Source organism: Mobula hypostoma, chromosome 8 (assembly GCF_963921235.1).
Source record: "Mobula hypostoma chromosome 8, sMobHyp1.1, whole genome shotgun sequence".
NCBI classification, from domain to species: domain Eukaryota; kingdom Metazoa; phylum Chordata; class Chondrichthyes; order Myliobatiformes; family Myliobatidae; genus Mobula; species Mobula hypostoma.
Window position 1 is genome coordinate 140382887 of NC_086104.1, and position 27531 is coordinate 140410417.

The following is a 27531-nucleotide window of genomic DNA, read 5'->3' on the forward strand; positions in this document are numbered from 1 at the left end:
GACATTTGGCAACCAGTCATCGGTGCGAGTGGAATTTGAGGTCAAGGTCCGATCATGGGAGAGTCTGGCATTCAAGGCCTAGAGTTTGGGCCCTCATTTGTCATCAGTTGCGAATCCCGGGATGATGCCGAAGATCGAGGTCTGTTTGGAAGGGACAGCATGTTTGTTGTTGTTGCTTGGTACGGTCCATATTGTTGTGGGCAGGTTATGTTGGCAACACTTGCAGACTCCACCTCATCTTTAACACAAATGACATATTTCACTGTACGTTTCACTGTATATGTGATAAAGAAGTCTGCATCTAAATGTCAAGTTGAGAATATTGCCATATTATCATATGCACAAGTAACTAAAGCACTTTGCAAAATCCTTGCTTGCAGCAAAATCTCAGGCTCGTAGATTCAGATAACTGCTCACTGCTACGGGCGGAAGTTCCCACTTGCTTCAAAAAAGCAACAATTATACCAGGGCCTAAGAAGAATAATGTGAGCTGCCTTAATGACTATTGCCCAGTAGCACTCACATCGACGGTGATGAAATGCTTCAAGAGGTTAGTCATGACGAGACTGAATTCCTGCCTCAGCAAGGACCTGAACCCATTGCAATTTGCCTATCGCCACAATAGGTCAATGGCAGACGCAATCTCAATGGCCCTCCACATGGCTTTAGACCACTTGGACAACACAAACACCTACGTCAGGATGCTGTTCATCAACTATAGCTCAGCATTTAATACCATCATTCCTACAATCCTGATTGAGAAGTTGCAGAACCTGGGCCTCTGTACCTCCCTCTGCAATTGGATCCTCGACTTCCTAACCGGAAGACCACAATCTGTGCTGATTAGTGATAACATATCCTCCTTGCCGATGATCAAAACTGGCGCACCTCAGAGGTGTGTGCTTAGCCCACTGCTCTACTCTCTTTATACACATGACTGTGTGGCTAGGCATAGCTCAAATACCATCTATAAATTTGCTGATGATTCAACCATTATTGATAGAATCTCAGATGGTGACGAGAGGGCATACAGGAGTCAGATATGCCAACTAGTGGAGTGGTGCCGCAGCAATAACCTGGCACTCAACGTCAGTAAGACGAAAGAGCTGATTGTGGACTTTAGGAAGGGTAAGACGAAAGAACACATAACAATCCTCACAGAGGGATCAGATGTGGAGAAAGTGAGCAGTTTCAAGTTCCTGGATATCAAGATCTCTGAGGATCTAACCTGATCCCAACATATTGATGTAGTTATAAAGAAGGCAAGACAGCGGCTATACTTTATTCAGAGTTTGAAGAGATTGGCATACACTCAAAAACTTCTATAGTTGTACTGTGGAGAGCATTCTGACAGGCTGAATCACTGTCTGGTATGGAGGGGCTACTGCACAGGACCTAAAGAAGCCGCAGAAGGTTGTAAATCTAGTCCAGGGCATGCCCTTTCCTCACTGTTACCATCAGGCAGGAGATACAGAAGCCTGAAGGCACACTCTCAGCGATTCAGGAACAGCTTCTTTAGGTGGCACGCGACTTCAGGATTCTGTATGACAGTAGCAGCTGTATCTATGAATCTCAGTGAGTAGAAGCATGAGGCTGTGTCCCAGAAATTGGAGAAATTACAGGATCATGTGTCATTCTAACTGGCTGCATCACCGTCTGATACAGCGGGGGGGTGGGGGGAACTACTGCACAGGATCGAAGTAAGTTGCAGAGAGTTGTAAACATAGTCAGCTCCATCATGGGCGCTAGCCTCCGTCATATCCAGGACATCTTCAAGGAACGATACCTCAAAATGGCAGCATTCATCATTAAGGACCCCCATCAGCCAGGTTATGCCTTGTTCTCATTGCTACCAGGTGTCTTCTACTAGGTGCGAAGACAATAACCTAACCCACAACGTCAGCAAGACGAAGGAATTGGTTGTTGATTTCAGAAAGAGTAGCGGACCGCACGACCCAATTTACATCAGTGGTGCGCAAGTGGAACAGGTCAAAAGCTTTAAGTTCCTTGGGATCAATATCACAAATGACCTGACTTGGTCCAAACAAGCAGAGTTCACTGCCAAGAAGGCCCAACAGTGCCTTTACTTCCTGAGAAAACTAAAGAAATTTGGCTTGTTCCCTAAAACCCTCACTAATTTTTATAGATGCACCGTAGAAAGCATTCTTCTAGAGTGTATCACAACCTGGTATGGAAATTGTCCTGTCCAAGACCGAAAGAAGCTGCAGAAGATCGTGAACACAGCACAGCACATCACACAAACCAATCTTCCGTCCTTGGACTCAGTTTACACTGCACGCTGTCGGAGCAGTGCTGCCAGGATAATCAAGGACACGACCCACCCAGCCAACACACTTTTCATCCCTCTTCCCTCCGGGAGAAGGCTCAGGAGCTTGAAGACTCGTACGGCCAGATTTGGGAACAGCTTCTTTCCAACTGTGATAAGACTGCTGAACGGATCCTGACCTGGATCTGGGCCGTACCCTCCAAATATCCGGACCTGCCTTTCGGTTTTTTTGCACTACCTTACTTTCCATTTTTCTATTTTCTATTTACGATTTATAATTGAAATTTTTAATATTTACTAATTTTTACTATTTTTAATATTTTAAATATTTAATATTTGTAATCCAGGAAGCGGGAAGCGCAGAATCAAATATCGCTGTGATGATTGTACGTTCTAGTATCAATTGTTTGGCGACAATAAAGTATAAAGTATAAGTAAAGTACCATCAGAAAGGAGATACAGAAGCCTGAAGGCACACACTCAATGATTCAGTAACAGCTTCTTCCCCTCTGCCATCGAATTTCTGAATGGGCGTTGATCAATAAACACTACTTCACTACCTTTTAATTTCTATTTTTGTACTACTTATTTAATTCAACTATATATATATATATATATATATATATATATATATACATACACACACACACATATATATAGAGAGAGAGAGAGAGAGACTGACTCTTACTGTGTTTTTTTTTAAATTATGTATTGCATTATACTGCTGCTGCAAAGTTAGCAAATTTCACAACATATGCCAGTGATATTAAACCTGATTCTACTTCTGCTTCAAGTTACTCTTACCAGCCACAGAATCAAATTTATTTCTGACATATCATCATATTTGTTGTTTCATGGCAGCAGTACAGTGCAAAACAAAAAAATTACTGTAACAATAAAATGTAAATATATAAAGTGGAATAGTGATGTAATGTTTACGGACCATTCAGAAATCTGATGTTCCTCAAGCCTTGAGTGTGGGTCCTCTGGCTCCTGTACCAGCTCCCTGATGGTAGCAATAAGAAGAGGGAACGTCCTGGATGGTGAGGTTTCTTAATGATCGATGCAATCTTCTTGAGACACTGCCTCTTGAAGTGACACTTGCCCCGTATTCATACTGATGAACACCCTTAATCACCATCAGGGCCTGAGATGCAGATCACCCCACTGAACAGCACCCTGCTCTCCAATCAGGGTAGAAGGGCAGTGAAAGGGCTCAGTGTATCCCAACTCGAGCAGGTACCGTGATAACAGGAAGGGTGAACCAAGACCTTGCCCAGTGCCTGGTTAGTAGGTGAAGTTGGCAAAAGGCACTAGGGAACACCTCCACAACACCACTGAGAAGAGGGCAGGCTGATCACATCACCAAATGCTTTTGCCTTGCCCATAGGAAATAGATTTCAAAGAAGTATTTAGGTGGTGAGCATGAAGGGCCATGCCAATAAAATAGAAAAAAAATACGAAGTTCACAATAACACCAGGACATGTGAATCAGAAAGGAATGAATAATGGATCATCAGGAGCCAAATCTTCAAGAAGAGTACAAGTGTAGGTCACTCAAAGCAATTAAGAGCCAGTAAGACCCTGGGATAAGCTGGCTTTTAGCTACTTGGAAACAGGGAGAACAAGTAGTCAAAAGGAGTACAACTTTTAGGGAGGCAATATTCGTGGTGAAGGACAGTGGCAATAGATACAATGATTTTTGCAAAAGAACTGCCTATACATAGGATAGAGAGGAATGGAACAGTGGGATGAATTAGAACAAGGCCTGAGATAATGTCACAAAAGATCACCCACATTCTCAAGATTTCGAAGTACAATTATTATCAAATGATGTATAAATTATTCAGCCTTGAGATTTACCTGCTTACAGGCAGCCACCAAACAAGAAACCCAAAAGAACCCAATTAAAAAAACAGATCAACACCCAATGTGCAGGGAAAGAGAAAAAAGAACAAATTATGCAAACAACAAAAGCAAGCAACAACATTTCAAACCAAAATGAGTGCCTAGATCTGAACCCCGAAGTAGGCCTGAAGCCTCAGTATCAGTCCATCATATTATGAGCAAAGGAGCACAGCAGCCGGGGCAGTCTTCATACCCTTAGCGCCATGGAGAGAGGAGCGAATATTGCGGGAGAGCGAGCGAAACCAGCTCTTGCCTATGATCCCAATGCCCTGTCTTTCCAGTCTATCTGGGCTGGTGTTTAAATTGTCCAAACAGCACATCGTACCTTGCACTAGGACCTGGGCACTGCTGCAGCAAAAGGCTCCAGGCTTAGAACACACTGCCGAGCAACTTGGTCCGGGCCCAGATTTCGCCACGCAGCCCTCGACTTCACTAAATCGGCTCGGCGGCCAGAGCAATCTGACCTCGCACCCTGTCCAGTCGTACGGGCCTCGGAACTCCTCTGCCTTGGCCTCTCCTCTCCAAAAGGCTCACTCCATCTGCGTCGGTTCTGCAACGTACCAGCACCGTTCATCCCTTGAATTCGCCCGCCTCTTCCTTGTTTGCAGTGATAATTCGCTGCAATTTACTTCAGAAAAGGTGTTATCAGTGATGTTTTTAGTCGAATTCCTTGTCTGCTGAACTACCAGTGAGCCATCACACACATTCAGTGGAGCCATCTTGTGTCTTGACCATTGGCAAGGTCGTGGCCAACCCTTCACTTTATCACAGTTCATGCTGACATTGGGGTACACTGAGCCCTTCCCTGCCCCTCCACCCCGTTTCCAAAGTACCAATGGGGTATTGTTCAGTGGGATGTTTCGCATCTGAGGCCTATTCAGTCCCTGATGAAAGATAATAGGCAGTATAGTCATAACTGGTAGAGCTGCCTCCCTGGATCAGATAATTCAGATCCCACCCTGACCTCTGGTTGCAGCTTACCACCTTTTCCCCATTTTCAAATGGGTTTCCTTTCATGTGCTCTGGCTTGCTCCCCCGTGCGGGCAGGTAGGTTAATTCGCCACTGTACGTTGTCTCCTGTGCATGGAATCCAGGAGGAGTTGAGGGGAACGTGGGGAGAACAGGCTAAAGGAAATGTTAGTCAGAGATCAGACCGTCGGGTGCTTGATTTGTAGGGGCCAGGCACAGTCTTCTCAAGAGCAAGTGGTTGGCGGATTTGTCACTGAAGAGCTGTCCTCGCTATTTGGAACTAATACCACTTACGATCAGATTCCAGTTATAGCCCGCCAATTTTAGGTGGCTGAGATTGAATGGTGTCTGCAAATTGTCTTTAGCACATGGTCAAATGAGGCAATCTGGAGAGAGTTGAAAGGGATGAGAGGAGAATAAAGCCATAAGACCATAAGACATAGGAGCAGAATTAGGCCACTCAGCTCAAGTCTGATCCACCATTCAATCATAGCTGATTTACTATCCCTCTCAACCCCATTCTCCTGCCTTCTCACCATAACCTTTGACACCCTTACTAATCAACCTCCACTTCAAATGTATCCAATGACTTGTTTGTGGCAATGAATTCCACGTATTTGACACTGTCCAGCTAAAGAAATTCCTCCTCATCTTTGTTCTGAAGGGACGCCGTTGTATTCTGAGCTTGTGCCATCTGGTCTTCAACTCCCCCACTAATGGTAAAATCCTCTCCACATCCACTCTATCTAGGTCTTTCAGTATTTGATGGGCTTCAATGAGATCCTTCCTCATTATTCTAAACTCCAGTGAGTACAGGCCCAGGGTCATCAAACACTCTTCGTGTGTTAACCCTTTCATTCCCAGGATCATGGCGAATAGGATTAGTGTAAATGGGTGATCGATGGTCAGCATGGAATCAGTGGGCAAAGGGATCTGTTTTCATGCTGTATGACTTTAGGAAATATCTGTTCCATTCCACATGATGCTTTGGACTTCACTTGGGACACAATTTCCTTCTGAACATGTACAGGAAACCAGCACTGCTTCTACCTGAACACACATCCTAGTTGAATAGTGTGGAGGTGATATTAAAACACCAGTGCACGCCATCACTCTGTGCGCCTCGTGACCTTTGTGTGTCGAAGGCACAGTTCCCCTGGAGATTTGCTTCCAGATCAGATTTCCTTTAAAATTTGATCGTTGTGCGTACAAGGACATAATAGAATTTCTGGGTCAACGGATTGTTTTACCATCTCAAGTTCCTGCAACAATGAACTAACCACTGAAACTCATATTAGTGCAGTGTCTGAACAGATCACTAACACTGGCCGTGAAGCTAATAGCTGTCGTTCTTACCTCTGCCAGTAGCAAGGGAATCTCAAACACAAGAAATTCTGCAGATTCTGGAAATCCAAAGCAATGTACACAAAATGCCGGAGGAACTCAGCAGCTCAGGGAGCATCAATGGAAATGAACAATCGACTTTTTGGGCTGAAGCCCTTCTTCAAGACAGAAACCTAAATCCTAATTGCAGGTATCTGGCCCCATTTTAGATCTAAAACGGGCTCCCCTGTATTCTGTGAACACATTGGTGGATGATAGAACCATGTCAGAACTATTCTTACCTTCTCTGCCAAGTTGTTATCTTTCCCATACACCGCCATCAGCTCAGTGACCTCCGTGTCCTGCTCACTGCTGGCTGGAACAGTTCCATTAATCACCACCTAGGAATGGAAGAGACAGGGGTTCAGATGAGGTTGGCAACAACTGGTTGGCAAAGCAACAAATGGCTCCGTGGGACTCCCATCCGACAGGAGACTTCAGGCACTTAGAAACCATTTCTTGCTCCTGAGATCACTATGCTTGGTCCTATCAACCGAACACCCAACAATCCCATGTTCTCACTAATTTTCCCAGTAGCCTAAACTCCCCACATTCAAAGGTTAAAAGGTACAAAGTAAATTTATTATCAAAGTGCATATATGCCATCATATACAATCCCGAGATTCATTTTCTAGCAGGCACACTCAGTAAATGCACAATAGAATACTAACCATAAGAGAAATAGTGGAAGATCACACCAACTTGGGTGTTCAAGTAATGTGTAAGAGACATAAACTACGCAAATACAAAAAGAATGAAATAATAATAATAATATATAAATAAGCAATAAATATCAAGAACGAGATGGGCCGTATCTACTACTTTTTGTAGAATTTTCATTCAGGTGCATTGGTGTTTCCATACCAGCTGTGATGCAGTCAGTCAATATATTCTCCACTACACATCTATAGAAGTTTGTCAATGATTTAGATGTCATTTTGAATCTTTGCAAACTCCTGAGGGTGTAGAAGAGCTGCTGTGCTTTCTTCCAACTCCTCCTCGCAGATTCCACTGCTCGCCCCCACAGCAGGGATAATTTACAGTGTCAAATTAAGCTAGCAACACGCACACCTTTGGAAAGTGGAGGAACCTACACAGTCACAGGAAGAACTTGCCAACTCTGTATGGACAACACCCAAGCCCAATTATCACAGGCAAAGAAGGCAGCGAGGATATATAGCGACTGCCAGAACCGTAACTGATAAAGGCCTAAATCCACACACACACTGTCAGAGAAACACTGAAAGAAATTGCTTCAACATTGGAAATTCCTGGGGAGGAAAACAGCTCAAAGTGGCTCAACGGAGTTAAATATCTAACAAGGAGTGATGTTCGGAAAACCAAGCACAAGTGTTAATGCTGGAGACATTGCTGCGGTTCTGAGTCCCTGGGAACAACAACAGTGGCCAGTTCACCTCATTTTGCCACCGTAATACGGATTTCACATGACATTCACAGAGTCATAGAGCACTGCAGCACAGAAACAGGCCATTTGGCCCATCAAGTTCATACCAGCCTGGTCTGCCTTCCTGCACCTAGACCATAGACCATCATACCCCTCTTATTTCATACACCTATCCAAACTTCTCTCAAACGTTACAATTGAGTTCACATCTACCACTTCGTCTGGCAGCTCATTCCACACGCACCATCCTCTGAGTGAAGAAGTAGCCCTCTCCCCGATCTCCCTTAAATATTTCACCTATGACCTCTAGTTCTAATCTCACCCACCTTGAGGGCAGAAAGCCTGCAAGTATTCATTCTAATTATTTTAATAAATTTGTATACCTCCATAAGATCTCCCCTCATTCTCCTGTGATCCAGTGAAGAAAGTCTTCACCTCGTCAACCTTTCCCCTCTAACTCAGGTCTGCAAGTTCCAGTAATATCTTTGTAAATACTCTCAGCATCCTTCCAAGCCTATTGATGTCTTTTCTGTAGCTACCTGACCAAAACTGCACATAATATTGCAAAATCGGCCTCACCAATGTCTTGTACACCTTCAACATAACATCCCAACACCTGTACTCAATGCCCTGTTTTACGAAGAGAACTGGATTGAACTCCTTTGATACTCTGACTACTAAACCTCCACCTCTCAAAGCCCCAGCTCCCCTGGTTTGGTGTTGTTGGATTGTGATGTCTGAGAGCTTTACCAGAAAGGGGCATCACCCCCGTTTGTCATCCAGGGCATCACAAGCAAAGCCCGCAGGTTAGACTGAGAAACAGGGGGGCTTAGAACTTTACCTGTCGCACAGCATTTCGCCAGGTCCCAGGAGAAAGGTTGCAAATTTGGGTGCTCAAAATGAGCAGGAACAGCTTAGGCGTGGTTTCCACTTAACAAGCAGCACCTGAGACTTGCATGGGTCCCGCCAACAGGAAAAGGCATCAGCTCTCAATGCCACATTCACCATGGCAGCCAAATATCAGAGGTTATGTGTAATGATTTAGGCATACACGGAGAGAGAGAGAGAGAGAGAGAGAGAGAGAGAGAGAGACAGACAGAGGGGGGGAGGGGAGGGAGGGGGACAGAGAGGGGGGAGAGAGAGACAGACAGACAGACAGACACACACACACACACACACACACACCCCTACACCTACCAGTCCTGTACAGAAAGGATGTGGACAGGATTAGTTGGCTAGGCACAGCTCAGAATATAGGGACGTCCCTTTAAAAGTAATGTGGAGGAATTTCTTCAGCTAGAGGATGGCGAATCTGTGGAATTAGTTGCCACAGATAGCTGTGCAGGCCAAGTCATTGGGTGTATTTACGGCAGATGTTAATAGGTTCTGGACTGGTGAAGGGTTAGGGGTTAAGGGGAGAAGAGGGGTGAAAAAAAATCAGTCATGATTAAATAGCAGAGCAAACTTGACGGGCTGAATGGCCTAATTCTGCTCCTAAATCTTCCAGCCTTGTGGAGGGACATTAATTGCTGGGCAATGATACACACAGGGAGAATATAGAGGTAAATAAATATCACAAGGACATAAAAGTTGCTGGTGAACGCAGCAGGCCAGGCAGCATCTCTAGGAAGAGGTGCAGTCGACGTTTCAGGCCGAGACCCTTCGTCAGGGCTAACTTTGTCATAAGGACATGTTCAGCACAACTTTGTGGGCCAAAGGGCCTGTATTGTGCTGTAGGTTTTCTATGTTTCTATCCTTCACATACATGAGGAGTAAAAATCTTTATATTACATCTCTGTCTGCATGTGCAAATTATAGTAATTTGTAATAAATAGTATGTACAGTAAGATATACAACAGAACAGTCAATATAGCTTGAAATACAATTGTGTCAGTGTGAATTAAACAGTCTGATGGCCTGGTGGAAGAAGCTGTCCTGGAGCCTGTTGGTCCTGGCTTTAATGCTACGGTACCGTTTCCCAGATGGCAGCAGCTGGAACAGTTTGTGGTGACTTGGGTCCCCAGTGATCCTACGGGTGACACATCTCCATTCCAGAACGTTGACACAGAACAGGAACAACATTTACAAAACAATCTTATGATATCTGGGCAGAATTTATGCAATCTTTTCAATGCCCTTAGTTCAACGTTATCTTGTTGCTCTGTAAAATTCCAAAAGCCCCTCTCCCCTACCATTCCAATTTAAGCAGCTTCACCTCTTATGGCAGTATTCTAAATCACTAAACACAAAGTCCCAATCCAATAACGTTCCACTATCAATGGCTGCTCTTGTGAAATGAGTTTCTTGATTTCAGACGGTTCCACTGGAACTGTCAACAGAAGGAACGGCTGGAGGTCCTTTAGTAGAAAATTCCTGAGGGAAAGAAGTTGGTCTGAAAGAAGCCCAGCTGCACTTGAGAGATAACAGACAGCCAAATGCAACATCTAGTGAGAACCCACTTCCCCCAAAATGGAGGTTTGCAGGTTCAGCACCCACTCGAGACACAAGCACAAAAATCTAGACCAGTGCTCACGGGGAGGGGGAGTACGAAGGATTTGCTGCTATGGCAAAAGTGCCATCTTTGGGATGGGAAGATAAACCGAGGTTGCAACTATTTCCTCAAGAGGAACCAAAAGATCCAATATCATCATTTTAATGCACAGTCAGACAATTCTCCTTGGCCCAGTCCAACTACAAATCACTCAATGAAAAGATTATCTGGCTACTTTCTCCTATACTGCAAGTGATCACACCAGCTAAGTTCTTTACAGATTATAAAATATATTGAGACACTTCGGTTCTATCAAGATGCACTTGTAGTTCTCTTTGCTTTATTATGGTAGTGCCACTTGACATCAGTTACTGCTTAAAGATAAAGATTATCATCATTTGTCACATGTACATTGAAACATACAGTGAAATGCATCGCCTGCATCAACAACTAACACAGTCCCCAGGATGTGCTGGGGGTAGCCTGCAAATGTTGCCATGCTCCTGCATGCCAACAACTCACCAACCCTAACCTATACACCATTACAATGTGGGAGAAAACCAACTTGGCCTCAAAGAGAATGTACAAACTCCTGACAGTGATGGAAATTGAACCCGGATTGCCGGCGCCGTAAAGCGTTACACTAATGGCTACACTACTGTGTTGCCCTGCTGACACAAGCAGAAGTGAAATTATCAACAAACCATCCTTCCACTCTGCACATATGAAACAACTGCGAACAGTTCTACGCTCTCCTTCCAAGTTCTGCTGGGCTCTGTGATTCATTCTGCGCAGACACAAATGCTTGCCAATCCTTGTAAATCCAACAGTGGTCACTGATGTAAGAAATAAAGGTTAGAAAGAAAGCAATTTGCAATCCAGACTGGGACAGAGAGTACAGGTTGCATGAAGCATTTGCAAGCATGGGACTCATCACCCATGAATAAATGGCAGAGCAGACTCGATGGGCCAAGTGACTTATTTCTGCTCCTACGCCTTATGGCTCATTACATAAGGCACAAGTCTAAGTCAACTATTGTAAACCAAAGAATGGGGAACCTGGAACAAATTGAGGGGAGGGTTCAGAAATCTTGTTGAACTGGTATGTTCTGACGTGAACAAGAGGGAATAGAGCCTTTCAAAACTTGTTTGGGCATGCACATATACACAAACACCCATGGCCTCTTTATCCAATGCAACACCCCTGGATCAATAACAGCTCCTTTCCTTTCACACGAGTCAGACATTGTCTGCCAGCCTGTACAGGAGCTTTCCAGAGTAAGGTCTTGGTGAAAAGGTGCACAAGCTTCAATATAGATAACCTTCTCCAAATAGCCTCCTCCCCAATCTTTCCCTTCTCGCACCTCCCTGTGCCCCTTCCCTCTTCCTCTCTGGCTCAAACCTTTTGCTCTTTCCTTCCCAACTCAAGACCACCCACGATCTCCACCGCTCGCACTTCACAGGGCCCCTCTCCTTCTTCTCCACTTGCTTCCTGCTGCCATACTGCCCAAAGGCCAAAGTCCTTTCTCAGGATCTCCCCCGTTATAACCTCAAGTGACCCTTTCACTGGAAGGGAAGGGGGGATGTTGCTTGCTCCCAGCATACAATTCCATGGAACAATGGAGGCAGTTTCATGCAGTGAAAGCTAGAGTTTACCACTGGATCACCATTATCACTTGGCATATAGGATTCCCCTAAAATTCCATCTCTGCCATAGAGAGAAACAGAAGGAAACAGGTACTTTGACCAAATGTGTGCACCAACCTATGGGTGTCAATATCAGCTGCACGCAGGTTTCTCAACTGTCCATCTTAAGCATTGATGGACAATGTGTTATATTATCACATAAGAGTACTTCCAAAGAAAAATAGAGATCAGGATGTAAACAAATGCTTGAATATCCAGTTCCAATTTCTGGTGGTGACTCCTTGGGTTTCAGCTCAGAGTAAATTGGAGATTTTAAAGAATCAAATTACACTCAGTGGCCACTTTAGTAGACGCACCTATACACCTGCTTATTAAAAATCTAATTAGCCGTTCATGTAGCAGCAACTCTATGCATAAAAGCATGCAGACATGGCCAAGAGGTTCAGTTGTTGTTCACAGAGAACATCAGAATGGGGAAGGAATATGATCTGAGCAACTTCTGTGGAATGACTGTTGATGTCAGACGGGGTGGTTTCAGTATCTCAGAAACAGATCTCCTGGGATTTTATGTATTTATTGAGATGCAGCTCGTTACACGTCCTTCCAGCCCTTTGAGCCGCACCACCTAGCAACCCCCAATTCAACCCTAGCCTAATCAAATGACAATTTACAAATCAATTAATCTACTAACTGGTAAGTTTTTGGACTGTGGGAGAAAATCTAAGCACCTGGAGAAAACCTACACATTCCATGGGGAAAACGTACGGTCTCTCCTTTTAGATGATGTCAGAATTGAACTCTGAGTTCTGACTCGAGTTGTAATACCGCTACGCAGCCACGGCACGCAGAACTGTCTCTAGAGTTGAGAGGGAACAGTGCGAGAAACAAAAAACACCCAGTGAGCGGCAGATCTGTGGGCAAAAACACCTTTTAATAAGTGTGGTCAGAGGTGAATGACCAGACAATTTCAAGCTGACAGGAAGGGGACAGTAACTCAAATAACCACGCATTACAACAGTAGTGTGCAGAAGAGCATCTCTGAATATACAATATGAATTTTAAGGCAGAAGATCACAATCAAACTATCTCTGGCCACTTTATTAGGTACCTAATAAAACGGCCACTGAGTGTATGCATCTTTCTCTCAACCTCTTGCACTCTTGTGACCAATTCCAGTAACACACTCTTGGACTCCAACTTCCAATGCTTGTGCTGGCCTCAGGACCCCATAAAGCCCATCCCCTGCACTCCCTGCCCAAAAATCTCATTAGACAGATATGAAAATCACCAAATCAGGCATGCTGAGCAGCCTCACAGAAGGAAGTTGGTACTGAATCCAGCATTCTTTTTAAACAAAATAGAAAAATTATGCAATTTCTTCTTTAGGCCAATGAACAGAATGCACGAAGAAAGTTCTGTCATTTACAGATTCCCCTTGAGATGCTGGCCAAGGTAGAATCATTCCAGCGTATGCCTCATGAACCACAGCAGCTCAGTTTTTGCATCACTGTACAAAGGACACCAGTCTGCTTCCTATCACAATGCCCTTGTTCATTCATTGTTAACCAAGCAATCATGGGTTATGGAACAACAGCAACAAATAGAGTTAGTTCATAAATCAGGCACGGCACAATTGATTGGTGGTGGGATACAGGAGGTCTGAATGCATTCTCGCAGTTCAATGTTCTGGCCCATCTTCAGGTCAAGCTATCTGCAAGATGTTCAAACGTGGAGGAGATCACAATAGATCCCAATCTTGTTGGTCTGCATTGAGAAGAATGAGGGGTATAGATAGCGTAAATTCAAGCAGCATTTTCCACTGAGGTAGGGTGAAACTACAACCAGAGATCATGGGTTAATGGTGATAAAGTTTAAGGGACATCCTAGCCAAGTAGTGCCTCAAAAGAAGGGAAACGTCTTCACTCAGAGGGTCATGAGAGTGTGGAATGAGCTGCCAACACAGGCGGTGCATGGGAGCTTGATTTCAATGTTTAAGAGAAGTTTGGATAGGTACATGGACAGTAAGGATATGGAGGGCCATGGTTCTGGTGCAGGTCGACGGGGGAGAGTAGTTTAATGGTTTTGGCATGGATCAGATGGCGGAAGAGCCTAAACTGTTCTGTACTCTAAGTCACAGGATCCATGTTTTTACTAGTGCATCCTTATATTCCCGAAGCTTACAGAAGGCACCAAGTGCATCTATTTTAACTTTATTTATTGAGATACAGTGTGGTATAGGCCTTTGAGCCATGCCACCAAACAATCCCTCAATTTAATCCTAGCCTAATCACAGGACAATTTACAATGGCCAAATAACCTATCCACCAGTGTGTCTTTACTGTGGGAGGAAACCAAAGCACCTGGAGGGAACCCACGCGGTCACGGGGAGAACATACAAATTCCATACAGATGGCAACAGTAATTAAACCCAGGCCACTTGTACTGTAAACTGTTGTGCCAACCACTACTCTACCAGGCTGTGCCAGAGTCATCAGGTCAGATGCAGGCCAGAGCTGCCCACACAGTTCCAACCAGAAGTCCATCGCACCACTTTGGGAAGCTGACTGCCAGAAGCTGCGAGGTGGTCAGCCCTCAGTATGTGTCGGGTACTGTACACCTACAGTACAAGGGCTTGGGCCTGCAGTGGAGCACGGTGAGTTACAAGGACAGCACAGTGTCACAGGAGGAGGTGCTGATACCTCACAGCTCGAATACAATCCTAATTGTTGATGCCCTGTGGAGTTTGCACGTTCTAATTGTAGAGGCCCAGATGCTTGTCTCCGTCCAGATCCCAAAGAAACGTGTTAATTGGTATAATTGGTTACAGCAAATCACCACTAGGTGTATGTGAGTGGCAGGAGATTCAGGCTGCAGTTGAAAGGCACATTAGTTGAGGGAAAAAAGTAGGATATTGGAAAGTATGTTTGATGGCTCTGGGCCTGTACTCACTGCAGTTTAGAAGAATGAGAGGGGATGTCATTGAAACCAATTAAATATGGAAAGCACAAATAGGAGGAAATCTGCAGATGCTGGAATTTCAAGCAACACATATCAAAGTTGCTGGTGAACACAGCAGGCCAGGCAGCATCTCTAGGAAGAGATACAGTCGACATTTCGGGCCGAGACCCTTCGTCAGGACCAAAGGTTCTCGGCCCAAAACGTCGACTGTACCTCTTCCTAGAGGTGCTGCCTGGCCTGCTGCATTCACCAGCAACTTTTATAAATATTGAAAGGCCTGGATAGAGTGGATACAGAAAGGATGTTTGTTTCCCATTGTGGGAGTGTCTGGGACCTTAGGATGTGAGCACATCTCTTTAGAACAGATGAGGAGGAATTTCTTTAGCCTGAAGATTCAGTGCCACAGACAACTATGGAGGTCAAGTCAATGGGTATATTTGAAGCGGAGGTTGATAGGTTCTTATTAGAAAAGGTGGCAAAGATTACAGGGAAAAGGCAAGAGAATGGGTTTGAGAGGGATAATAAATCAGCTGTGATGGAATGGCAGAGCAGACTCGATGGGGTGAATGGTCTAATTCTGCATCTACACCTGATGGTCTTATTAATAGGAGTGTTTTGGTATTTGGCACAGACTCTGTGTACTAAATGATGATCTCTTGTAAGGAAATATAAAACATTGAGAACTTGCTGAGATTTTCCTTGAAAAATCACAGTTAATCAATAATAGATTTTAAAATAGCAGGCAAAAATAGATCCAGCTTCGGGCATTGATCCTTAGTTATATCGAGCCTGCAGCATGGAAACAGACCACTCGGCCCAACCAGCTGGTGATGGCTTACATGCACTGCACAAGTCCACCCCTCTTGCAGCTGCCTCATCAGCAGAGGAGTGGCTTTGTAAAGCGCAACACCGTGTAGAGGTACTGAGGATGGCCCAGGCTGAGCATGGAAATAACTGGTTCCAAAACACTCTATGCCACAAGATACTGAAAAGAAAAATGCTTATATCAAGTTATCTCTTTTGCACTGTACTGTATTTGTCAACGTGGAGTTTGTAGATCTGGCAGGAGCAAAGTATGTTGGGAGTGGCAAGGATGGAGCACCACAGGAGGGGCGGCAGAGAAGGAGTGCCAGGGGCAAGGGGGGTGGTGGTAACGCGAGTACAGACACACACAGCCCTGAGACACCAGGCAAGAGCATTTGATTCCAAACAATTGGTTATTGCGCCTTACAGAATGTCTCTCTGGTGCTTCCTGCTCCTTCCCATTTCCCAGCCATGATTCCCCTCTCCTTGCCCTTTTCCCACTCAGTCCATAAAATAGACCCGTATAAGAATCAGGTTTCTCATCACTCACATATGTTGTGACATTTTTTGTTTTTGTGACCGTGCAATAGATAAAATTACTACAGCACTGTGCAAAATCCTTAGGCACCCTAGCTATATATTTGTGCATAAGACTTTAGCATAGTACTGTACACCATGGTCGAGTGGGTCATCTGCCCACCCAGGTTACTGTATATGACATAAAAGGGTGGCATGTGAAGTCCCAGCAGAAAGGCCTCCTCGCTTGGGATGGGCTCACTTAAGTCTTCCTCACCTGGGACGGGCTCACTTAAGTCTTCCTCACCTGGGATGGGCTCACTTAAGTCTTCCTCACCTGGGATGGGCTCACTTAAGTCTTTCTCACCTGGGATGGGCTCACTTAAATCTTCCTCACTTGGGATGGGCTCACTTAAATCTTCCTCACTTGGGATGGGCTCACTTAAATCTTCCTCACTTGGGATGGGCTCACTTATGTCTTCCAACCATGCATGGTCGCCTTTAAATTTCTTCCAAAGATGCAGAAGTAGCAGTACTCTGCTGAACACTTCCTCCCATGTGCCTTTCCATGCCCCATACCAGCAACAGACTCCTGGATTGAGTCATCTCCTTCTTATAATGGACAAGAAATTCCTTTGTGTACGTTCCTCCACTTCTTCCCTGAATCGAGGCCCTCCACTATCCACACTGAACCAATTCTACTTATAGTTCTTCTTCCAAATACAAGCAACGTCATGGAAACCCGTTGATCTTTTGATATTTTCAACCCAACCAAGGCTCAGCATCAAGGTGAAGCCGTACCAGAGCTGTGTTCTGTCCACTCTCTTGTACAGGTCAGAATGCTGGTGCATGACAGAGAACGACCTGGCCAAGCCGCCACCAATCCACGCTATTAGTCTCCAGAAGATCTTCCGTATTTTCTGGCCAAGAAAGATCTCCAGCCATGCCCTACTCCTTCAGTGTCACCAAGAGGACATGGCCACGATCATTGTGAGGAACTATTGGAGATGAATTGGGTACGTTATAAGAGAGGCCAACTTCTTCATCAAGCACTTCATTGGACCCCTGAAGGGTGCAGAAAACATGGAAGATCAAAGACAACTTGGCACCATATCGTAGAGGCAGAAATGAGGACCCTGAACCATAGCAGGGGCACAGCAGAGAAAATGGCCAAGGACAGATGGAGGACCTTCATTGCTTCCCTAAACTCCAGTGGTGTAACAGGCAGTAACTAACTAAGTCTCAGCATCCTTTTATGGGATGGAGTTCTATATTTTTGGGAGGGCAAGGTAAAGTAGTATTTTGGAACCAAGACATCTGGATGGGGCTTAGACACTGATTAAAAACTATGACACTGACAGGTAGAATGGCACTGTATGTCTTCATATTCCAGTTTCTTATGTATTCATAGTGTAAAGAAAAGGATTTGCAACTGTAAGCTTTCTGTTGTATTTTAAGCAATGCTTTGAGGGTGGAGTTATTTACAGTTACCACCTACACAAAATGATAACATAAGGCACACTCGTCTTTTAATTTAAGACATGGAGGCTTAACATACTGTCTTTTGTGGCAGGACTTGCTGTAGTTCCATCTCAGTAATGGTTGCACAGAAACAATACATGGAGGCGGCCATTTGACTCCACGTACCTGCTTCACCATTCAACACCTCCAAAGGCTCAGCTCTGTTCTTTGGCGCCTCATTTGCAAGTTCCCTCTGCACCCGAGGAAACTTCTCCAGGAAATGCAGAGAGTGGAGAATTGCTGCACACATGCATGTAAAATCAGTCCCAGCCACTTCAAGCAGAGCGGCCACCAAGCTTGGTTGGTGATTTACACCAGCGTCTCTGCTCTCTCACTGGACAGCAACCCAGTGTCCCCCAGCAAAAGCCATTCATAACACAAATCCTTAAAAGTGGCCCTCTATTATATTTCTACTGGCTCTTCGTAATTCCTATCCATTTAGTCCCACTCGCCAATGCCCATTCAAAAAACGTACTAATTTCATTTTGGAATTTGTTATTGAATCTGCTTCTACCAACCTTCCTATACAGAACTTTCTAAATGCACAACTGGGTTGACTACCTCATCGTCTTAAAGCTATACCCTCTGCTTAATCTTGTACCAAAAAAATCAATTCCTCCCTGTTTAACAAATAACCTGCCTGACTTGAACTCGCTGTTCAAGTCATAAGCATAGGACGATTTTGGTTTTTGGGATTCAGATGCAACACCTTGTCATCAAAGATCCAAAGCTGAATGGAATATGCCCTGGGACACAAGCGTCTTCAACTTCTGGACAAATGCATGCAAAAATATGCTCAGCATAGACAAGGTGGGCTGAAGGGCCTGTTTCTGGAACCAGTGGCTGAGGGAGAGAACCTACAAGCAACTGTCTAAAGTAAAGAACTACAGCAAAACATCCCAAGGCACATCCTAGCCAAGCAGTGCCTCAAAAAGCGATCCAAGGATACCATGTCGGTGAGAAGAAGGACTTAAAAGAACAAGTCAAAGGCATAAAGAGAAACGAGGGAGATACTTGGCAAGGGAGCTCCGCAGCTTAGTGTCTTGTGACTGAAGATGTGGCACAAATGGGAGAGATCATGTCCTTAGCAGGCCAGGCAGCATCTATGGAAAAGTGTACAGTTGACGTTTTGGGCCGAGACCCTTCATCAGGACCAGCGGGCAGGCCCATTGCAGGTGGTGGAGAGAGAATCCCCGAGTTGTGAAAGTGACTGCGGTAGGGACTCATAGCGGAAAGCGCGCCGTGTAGAACCCGGTGGGAGAAGCAGTGAACTGAATGCGAGTACCTGGGGTCTTCAGAGGGTCCAAATCAAGAGCCTTGAAAACGGATCTTGAAGCCATGAGGTACAAGCTGGCGGCAAAGAGTTCCCAGGAAGGATACATGGCTACGGTAGTGGGTCTGCGAGTGCACGCTGTTGAATAGTCAGAGGGCAGCAGAGATCACAGAGGGGGAGCAGTGAGAGAGGGTTTCACTGAACTCCCGAAGGGAAGATTTAAACTTCTTCAGGGTCGGCATCCCTGGAAGAGACCTCGCAGTTTAGAGGTCCAGTCACAAACAAGAGAAAATCTGCAGATGCTGGAAACCCAAGCAACACACACAAAATGCTGGAGGAACTCAGCAGACCAGGCACCATCAATGGAAAGGAGTAAACAGTCAACATTTTGGGCCAGGACCCTTCATCAGGACTGCTCTTCGTTGACTGTACTCTTTTCCACAGATGCTGCCTGGCCTGCTGAGTTCCTCCAGCATTTTGTGTGTGTTGCTTCGAATTCCAGCATCTGCAGATTTTCTCTTGTTTGAGATCAAGTACTTGTTAGGAGCACATCCAGGATTACACTAAATAGCCAGCTCGGAAGCTATTTAGACTAATGAAGGCTACTGTGCATTTTCAGACTGATCTCAGCAAAGATACACTTGAAGAGGACTTTAAAACCATATCTAGTATCCTTAATATCCTTTGAGATGGAGAATAACCAAGGATTGTAATCTATATGCAGTCAGCAAAAAAAAACTTGGTCAGTTGGGACTGTCAGATTGACTAAATATGCATCTTTAAAGGAAGGTACGTTGCTGTAACAGATTTGCAGCCAAGCTTGATCTTTTTTTGACTTCAATCCCTGGAAAGTTCCGGCATCTAGAGCAGCAGGTTTTGGCCTGAATATAATAATATAATAATCTCCAGCGTCTCACTAGCGTATCGGGTGGCCTTCTCTTTAGCGTTTCGTCTGTTTTATGAGGCCGAGTTGCCAGCCCAACACTCAGCCCAGCACAGATGGAAAGCGTGCAAGGAGCCGGCAGGATTCGAACCCAGGGCCACTCGCCCCGAAGTGTGGTGCAGATGCCATTACACTTCCGGCTGGGTTTTGACCTGAATAATCCAAGGCAAAAAGCTGGGTCAGATGAAAAGAACTCACTGACTGGCCTCAGATCCGGGCACCATTTAAAGGGCAGGGATGGAAACCCCGCTAATTTACAGCCAGGAACACAAAAACAGGCTCTTTAACCCACTGACTCCACACCATGTGCTCACACTAACCAATTTTATTCTCCGCATATTCCCATTAACTCCCTCCAGATTCTACCACTCACCCACATACAAGGGGTAACTTACACTTGCACAGTAATCCACACCAGTCAGTTAAACACAGTCCTTTGGGATGTGTGAAGAAACCCACTCAGCAGCAGGGAGCACAGGCAAATTCCACACAGTCAGCAGTTATACCATCTTGGCCACTGTTCTGCCATGAATAATTCTTCTCACTGATACAGTGAATTCTGATTAAGTGGATCATCGGATAATCAGGGGTAGCTGCTTATTTGGAACAATCTTAAAGCACAAAAGCTAATCCAAGAAATAGCAGGATTCCCTTTGGGACACTATGCTGCTTAACTGGGACAGAAGATTGTGGCAGAACAGTTTATAACTAGCACTCACATACCAATAGATACTACATCGTACTTGGAGCAAACAGTTTTTAAATAGCGTCAGTTGCGTGTGTTTGTGTTCAAAAAGCTGTGATTTTTGTCACTTATAGCTGGTGAGAAGTAAGTAGTAAGGCAATTGAGAACTGTTTTGCTTACTGCAGTTTTAAACAATCTGGCTTGGAGATGCCAGAAACGGCTCGAAGTGAAAATAAAACAATTTTACTACTTCAACAAGTGAGGAACTATGAAGGATTTGAAGGTATCGACAATCATGAAAGTTACAATGAAAGTGAAGATTTGGAGGATGCAATTGTCATAAGCATTGTATGAAGTCAGTCCATTATCTGTATTCAGTGTCTAAGATGATTTTATTCGTTTACACTCAATCTAAGGATCATGGCAGTGTACACTGAATGAATTCCTCTGTCAATAACTATTAGGAACTAATATACAGTTTTATAGTACAGTAGTACTATCGGGAGTGTTCTAATTTGTTCTGTATTTCATTTAAATTAGTTTACTCGTCTTTTTTTTAATATAGTTTTTAGCTATTTCCATGAAAATTTGGCTAATTAGGGGAGCTGCTAAATTGGGCTGATCCTGATGTGTTCCAAAGAACTAGAATCCACTGATATTTGGCACAAAATAACCCCATCTGTATCACCAGTACCTACAACAATTGGAATTTAAATTCACCCACTTCCCAGAATTTTGCTGCAGCCCATTGAATATTGTTTGTTGGTCAAAAACATTCCTGATGACATCTAAGGTATTCTTCCATAAACTAAAGGCTGGATGAACCACTTCAACGTTTCTTATCTCACAGCTGGAAGAGAGGCTTTCAAAGTATGAAATACCATGGTAAAGCAGCAGTGTGCCCACTTTTGTCACTAGTGGTATAATTTCAGGATATTAATTATCTGGGCACAGACATGAACTGGCATGAAAAGTAAGGGGTCCTAACTTTCCTGCAATTGGCTATTAATAACCAATAAACTCAACAGACCGAGAGGCCAAATAACACGCTGCAGCAACCTTACTGTACATCTTAACCTACACTCAGCGGCCACTTTATTAGGTACTTTCTGTACCTAGCAAAGTGGCCCTGAGTATATGTTCCTGGTCTTCTACTACTGTAGCCCATCCGCGTTAAGGTTCGACATGTTGTGCATTTGAAGATGCACACCACTGTTATAACACACAGTTATTTGAGTTACTGTCGCCTTCCTGTCAGCATAAACCAGCCTGGCCATTGTCCTCTGACCTCTCTCATTAGCAATGGATTTTCACTCACAGAACTGCCACTGACTGGATTTTTTTTTTTTTTTGTTTTTCAAACCATTCCCTGCAAACTTTAGAGACTGTTATGCATGAAATCCCCGGAAATCAGCAGTTTCTAAAATACTCAAACCACCCTTTCTGGCACCAACAATCATTCTATAGTCAAAGTCACTTAGATCATATTGCTTCCCCCCTCTGATGTTTGGTCTGAACAATGACTGAACCTCTTGACCACATCTGCATGTTTACATGTATTGTGCTGCTCCCAAATGATTGGCTGATTCGATATTTTTGTTAACGAGCAGGTGTACCTAATAAAGCAGCCACTAAGTGTATTAATCTGGATGTGTCATGCAGGGGCTCCTGGATTCGTGTCCGGAGTTTCTCCAGTTAGCGGGCAATTTCCCTCCACGCCGCTCTGACATGGTGGGGAACTGTGTACGAGGCAAGTTACAGCAGTGGCTTGCCATTGCCTTCTGCCGGGTGAGTTTCCAAAGAGATCACCAGCTAGTAACCCTGCACGGATGGAAAGCATGCAAGGAAGCCGGCTGGATTCGAACTCAGGACCTTTCGTCCCGAAGTCCAACGCTGATGCCACTACGCCACCAGCCGGGTCAAAAAAGAGCAGCTGCTAATTATTGCCGTGCTCCACTTGAGCTCTGAGGCACCACATCATTACCAATATTTCACGGCAACCATACAGGTACAGAACACCAGCTGTGATTATCATGCCAAAATTCATTGTCATCATCTGTATTTGCCTTTGAGGGTGAAGTTCCAAGTCCTCCAAACTAGCTTGATCATGGGTCTGTGCTTCACTAGCCTCTCTTTATGAGAGTTCCAAGGGTTGGTCACTAACCTAAGCCCAAAACTGGATCAGAAGTACTATCCAACGGTCTCTAACAGGGGAACAAGCACAGAGTTCAGAAGGAAAGACACTACAGGATGTCCTGACGAAGGGTCTCGGCCTGAAACGTCGACTGCGCCTCTTCCTATAGATGCTGCCTGGCCTGCTGCGTTCACCAGCAACTTTGATGTGTGTTGCTTGAATTTCCAGCATCTGCAGAATTCCTGTTGTTTACAGGATGTTAAGAGCGTTTTTCAGGGTAAGCATGTATAGCAAGTAACTTTAGCAACTGACTTCAGCCATCAGGCTTCAGATCTGAATATGAACTGCAGATTAAATCTAAAATGCAACTCTGAACAATGGTTTCCTAAGAACCATGAAACCACATTTAATTGGAAGACTAGACAATGCTGATTTAAATTTGTTATTTGGTGTCTGTAGTGTGGGTACAAAGAGGAAGGTGTGAGGGTGGTGTGTAGTTCAAAGGAGACTTTGTAAATATGGAATTGTCCTCTGAGCTTTAGTATTTAAAATGGCGTGTTGTATTAGGTCAATATGAAGGGGTCTCAATATGAAGCCCTTATTTGTCGAATAAAGAGACTACTTCAGATATACCAATACTTCTCTCCAACACAGGACGCCCTTACTGCCAAAATTAGGAAGCTGCAGCTTTGACAGGAGTGCAATAAACCCCTTGGGCAGCACAGTCCTGTAGTGGTCAGCAGAATGCTTTACAGTATTACCGACCCGGGTTCAATTCCCGCTGATGCTTGTAAGAAGTTTGTATGTTTCCTCCCACAGTCCAAAGACGTACCGTTGGTAGTTAATTGGTCATTGTAAATTGTCCCGTGATTAGGTCAGCATTAAATTGGGGGACTACTGGACAGCACCTATTCCGTGCTGTATCCCAATAAGAAAAAAATTTAAGCTAGGAGCAGAGGAGGCAGCCAGGCTCGGTGGAAAGATGAGCTACATACAGTTGTGATAACTGAAAATGATCAGGAATACATATATCAAGGAGACTAACAGCTACACGACAAACCCTGTTATCCAAAAGTTCAAAGATGGTGAAGTAGCGGGGATCACCAAATATCCAATTTAAAAAGTCAGGGTCATTATTTAATTTCTGCATACATCAAACAAGATGGTGCTTGTGGACAGGTCAAAGAGACCGGGATTGCACCCACCACTGCAGCCAAGAAAAACAACATTACACAGCGTGTTTGTGGGACCTGGAAAGTTGTATTCAATTGCCATATTCAAAAGGTAATCGGATAAGTTCTTGCAAAAGTAAAATCAGTAGAGCTTTGGGAAGTGGTATGTGCCGGCATGGATTCAATGAGCCAAATGGCTCCATTCATGCTACCAGATGGTCAATATCGTTATTCCATTATTCTGGAAGAAGGTTAAAGGAAATGCTCAAAGAGCAAACAGATCACTACCCAGGACAAAAACTGACAAAATAACACACGAGAAATAGTCTTCTGACTGGGGATGTTAACAGATGAAACCTAATGCCCCCAACACAGTTTGAAAGGATGGGAGACTCCCATTCCACAGGATCATACGTAAAGGATGCATTTCTACAGCATACGCCACACCCCCTTCAGACGTAAAGTGCTTTTGAACTGCAAGTACCATTCTCACATACAAAACATGGGAGACACCATGCCAAGCAAGCTCCCAGAAAGAGCAACATAACAGTGACAGGTAATGTTTAACCAGGGAAAATTATTGATTAGTGTCATGGAAGAACTCTCATTCTGTTACAGTCAGCCCAGAAACAGGCCCTTCAGCCCATTTAGCCCATGCCAAACTGGTACTCTGCCTACTCCCATCAATCTGCACCTGGACCATAGTCCTCCACACTCTTCTCAAGCGTCTTATTTTTATTATTTCATTGATTTAGATAACAGCACGCTAACAGGCCCTTCCAGGCCAGCGAGCCCAATTACACCCACATAATCAATTAACCTACTAACCTGCAAGTCTTTGGAATGTGGGAGGAAACCCACGCGGTCACAGGGAGACCAGATAAACTCCTTACAGGCAGCAGCGGAATTACCATGGAAATTTTTACGTCCACTTCGGGATACAACTCCATAAAAGGGTTTGTGGAGCGTCAAACTAGATCCTTCTCCTTGGTATCTGAGTGGGTTCTAAAACGCAACACCTTCTTCTAACCAGAGAAACAAAAAGATGGTGATGCTGGAGCCCCAGGCAACAAACAATTGAGAAGGATTTATAAAAACATAGAAAATAGGTGCAGGAGTAGGCGATTTGGCCCTTCGAGCCTGTACCGCCATTTATTATGATCATGGCTGATCATCCAACTCAGAACCCCGCCCCAGCCTTCCCTCCATACCCCCTGACCCCCATAGCCACAAGGGCCATATCTAACTCCCTCTTAAATATAGCCAATGAACTGGCCTCAACTGTTCCCTGTGGCAGAGAATTCCACAGATTCACCACTCTCTGTGTGAAGAAGTTTTTCCTAATCTCGGTCCTAAAAGGCTTCTCCTCTATCCTCAAACTGTGGCCCCTCATTCTGGACTTCCCCAACATCGGGAACAATCTTCCTGCATCTAGCCTGTCCAATCCCTTTAGGATCTTATACGCTTCAATCAGATCCCCCCTCAATCTTCTAAATTCCAACGAGTACAAGCCCAGTTCATCCAGTCTTTCTTCATATGAAAGTCCTGCCATCCCAGGAATCAATCTGGTGAACCTTCTTTGTACTCCCTCTATGGCAAGGATGTCTTTCCTCAGATTAGGGGACCAAAACTGCACACAATACTCCAGGTGTGGTCTCACCAAGGCCTTGTACAACTGCAGTAGTACCTCCCTGCTCCTGTACTCGAATCCTCTCGCTATAAATGCCAGCATACCATTCGCCTTTTTCACCGCCTGCTGTACCTGCATGCCCACTTTCAATGACTGGTGTATAATGACACCCAGGTCTTGTTGCACCTCCCCTTTTCCTAATCGGCCACCATTCAGATAATAATCTGTTTTCCTATTTTTGCCACCAAAGTGGATAACCTCACATTTATCCACATTAAATTGCATCTGCCATGAATTTGCCCACTCACCCAACCTATCCAAGTCACCCTGCATCCTCTTAGCATCCTCCTCACAGCTAACACTGCCACCCAGCTCCGTGTCATCCGCAGACTTGGAGATGCTGCATTTAATTCCCTCATCCAAGTCATTAATATATATTGTAAACAACTGGGGTCCCAGCACTGAGCCTTGCGGTACCCCACTAGTCACCGTCTGCCATTCTGAAAAGGTCCCGTTTATTCCCACTCTTTGCTTCCTGTCTGCTAACCAATTCTCCACCCACACCAATACCTTACCCCCAATACCGTGTGCTTTAAGTTTGCACACTAATCTCCTGTGTGGGAAATTGTCAAAAGCCTTTTGAAAATCCAAATATACCACATCCACTGGTTATCCCCTATCCACTCTACTAGTTACATCCTCAAAAAATTCTATGAGATTCGTCAGACATGATTTTCCTTTCACAAATCCATGCTGACTTTGTCGGATCATTTCACCGCTTTCCAAATGTGCTGTTATCACATCCTTGATAACTGACTCCAGCAGTTTCCCCACCACCGACGTTAGGCTAACCGGTCTATAATTCCCCGGTTTCTCTCTCCCTCCTTTTTTAAAAAGTGGAGTTACATTAGCCACCCTCCAATCCTCAGGAACTAGTCCAGAATCTAACGAGTTTTGAAAAATTATCACTAATGCATCCACTATTTCTTGGGCTACTTCCTTAAGCATTTATGGGGGTGGTGGGGACGGACCAGGAATTACTGACATTTCAACCTGAAACATTGACCTGCTGTGTTCCACCAGCAGACTGCCTGCTGCACCTTCTAACTGTTCACAACTGATCTTCAGCTCAAACCATGTCAATCAAGCTTGCGGACGACACAGCATTGATGAGATGGGGCACAGAGAAGGAGTGGAGTGGCTGGTGGATTGATGTGAGAAGAACAACCCAAGTGTGAACTCGGAGATGAACAAGGAAATCATTGTGGACCTCAGGAAGGAGCAGGTGAACCATCTCCCCCTCTACGAATACATGGCTCCTCCATAGAGAGAGTTAAGTGCACCAAGATCCTGAGAGTCCACATCAAGGAAGACCTCACCTGGTCCCATAACATCAGCTCCCTAAACAAGAAGGCACAGCAGCACCTCCACATTGAGGCAAGCAAGGCTCCCCCCTCACCCCCCCCATCTGAGCTGAATTTTATAGGAGCACCATCGAGAGCATCCTCACAAGTTGCATCTCTATTTGGAACAGGACCAGCAATGTTCCTTCTAAGGTGATCATGTGTGCTACTAGCCCACAAAGGAACTTAAACTGCGCACAAAAGGTTGTCACCCTCAACCTCATTGGCATAAGTATATTTCACCATCGTACACAATCACATTTCCCTTTCTGTTTTCTGATGTAGACGGTGTTGACAACGTGAAGCTTGTGATGATTTGTCAGCAGAATTTAGAACTGGCTTATTTATACTGTTTTTTTTTGAAGAAATTATTCGGTGCTCACATGTTGCTGTCACTGGGCA

At 44.6% G+C, this 27531-nt stretch overlaps 1 protein-coding gene across 1 annotated transcript in view; it reads right to left on the reverse strand.

The window, feature by feature from the left end:
* slc23a2 (solute carrier family 23 member 2) overlaps window positions 1-27531 on the reverse strand; it is a 129031-nt gene that overhangs the window by 68459 nt on the left and 33041 nt on the right. The window contains exon 3 of the mRNA XM_063056974.1: window positions 6790-6888. Coding sequence (XP_062913044.1) covers window positions 6790-6888 — 99 coding nt within the window. The remainder of the gene's footprint in view (window positions 1-6789; window positions 6889-27531) is intronic.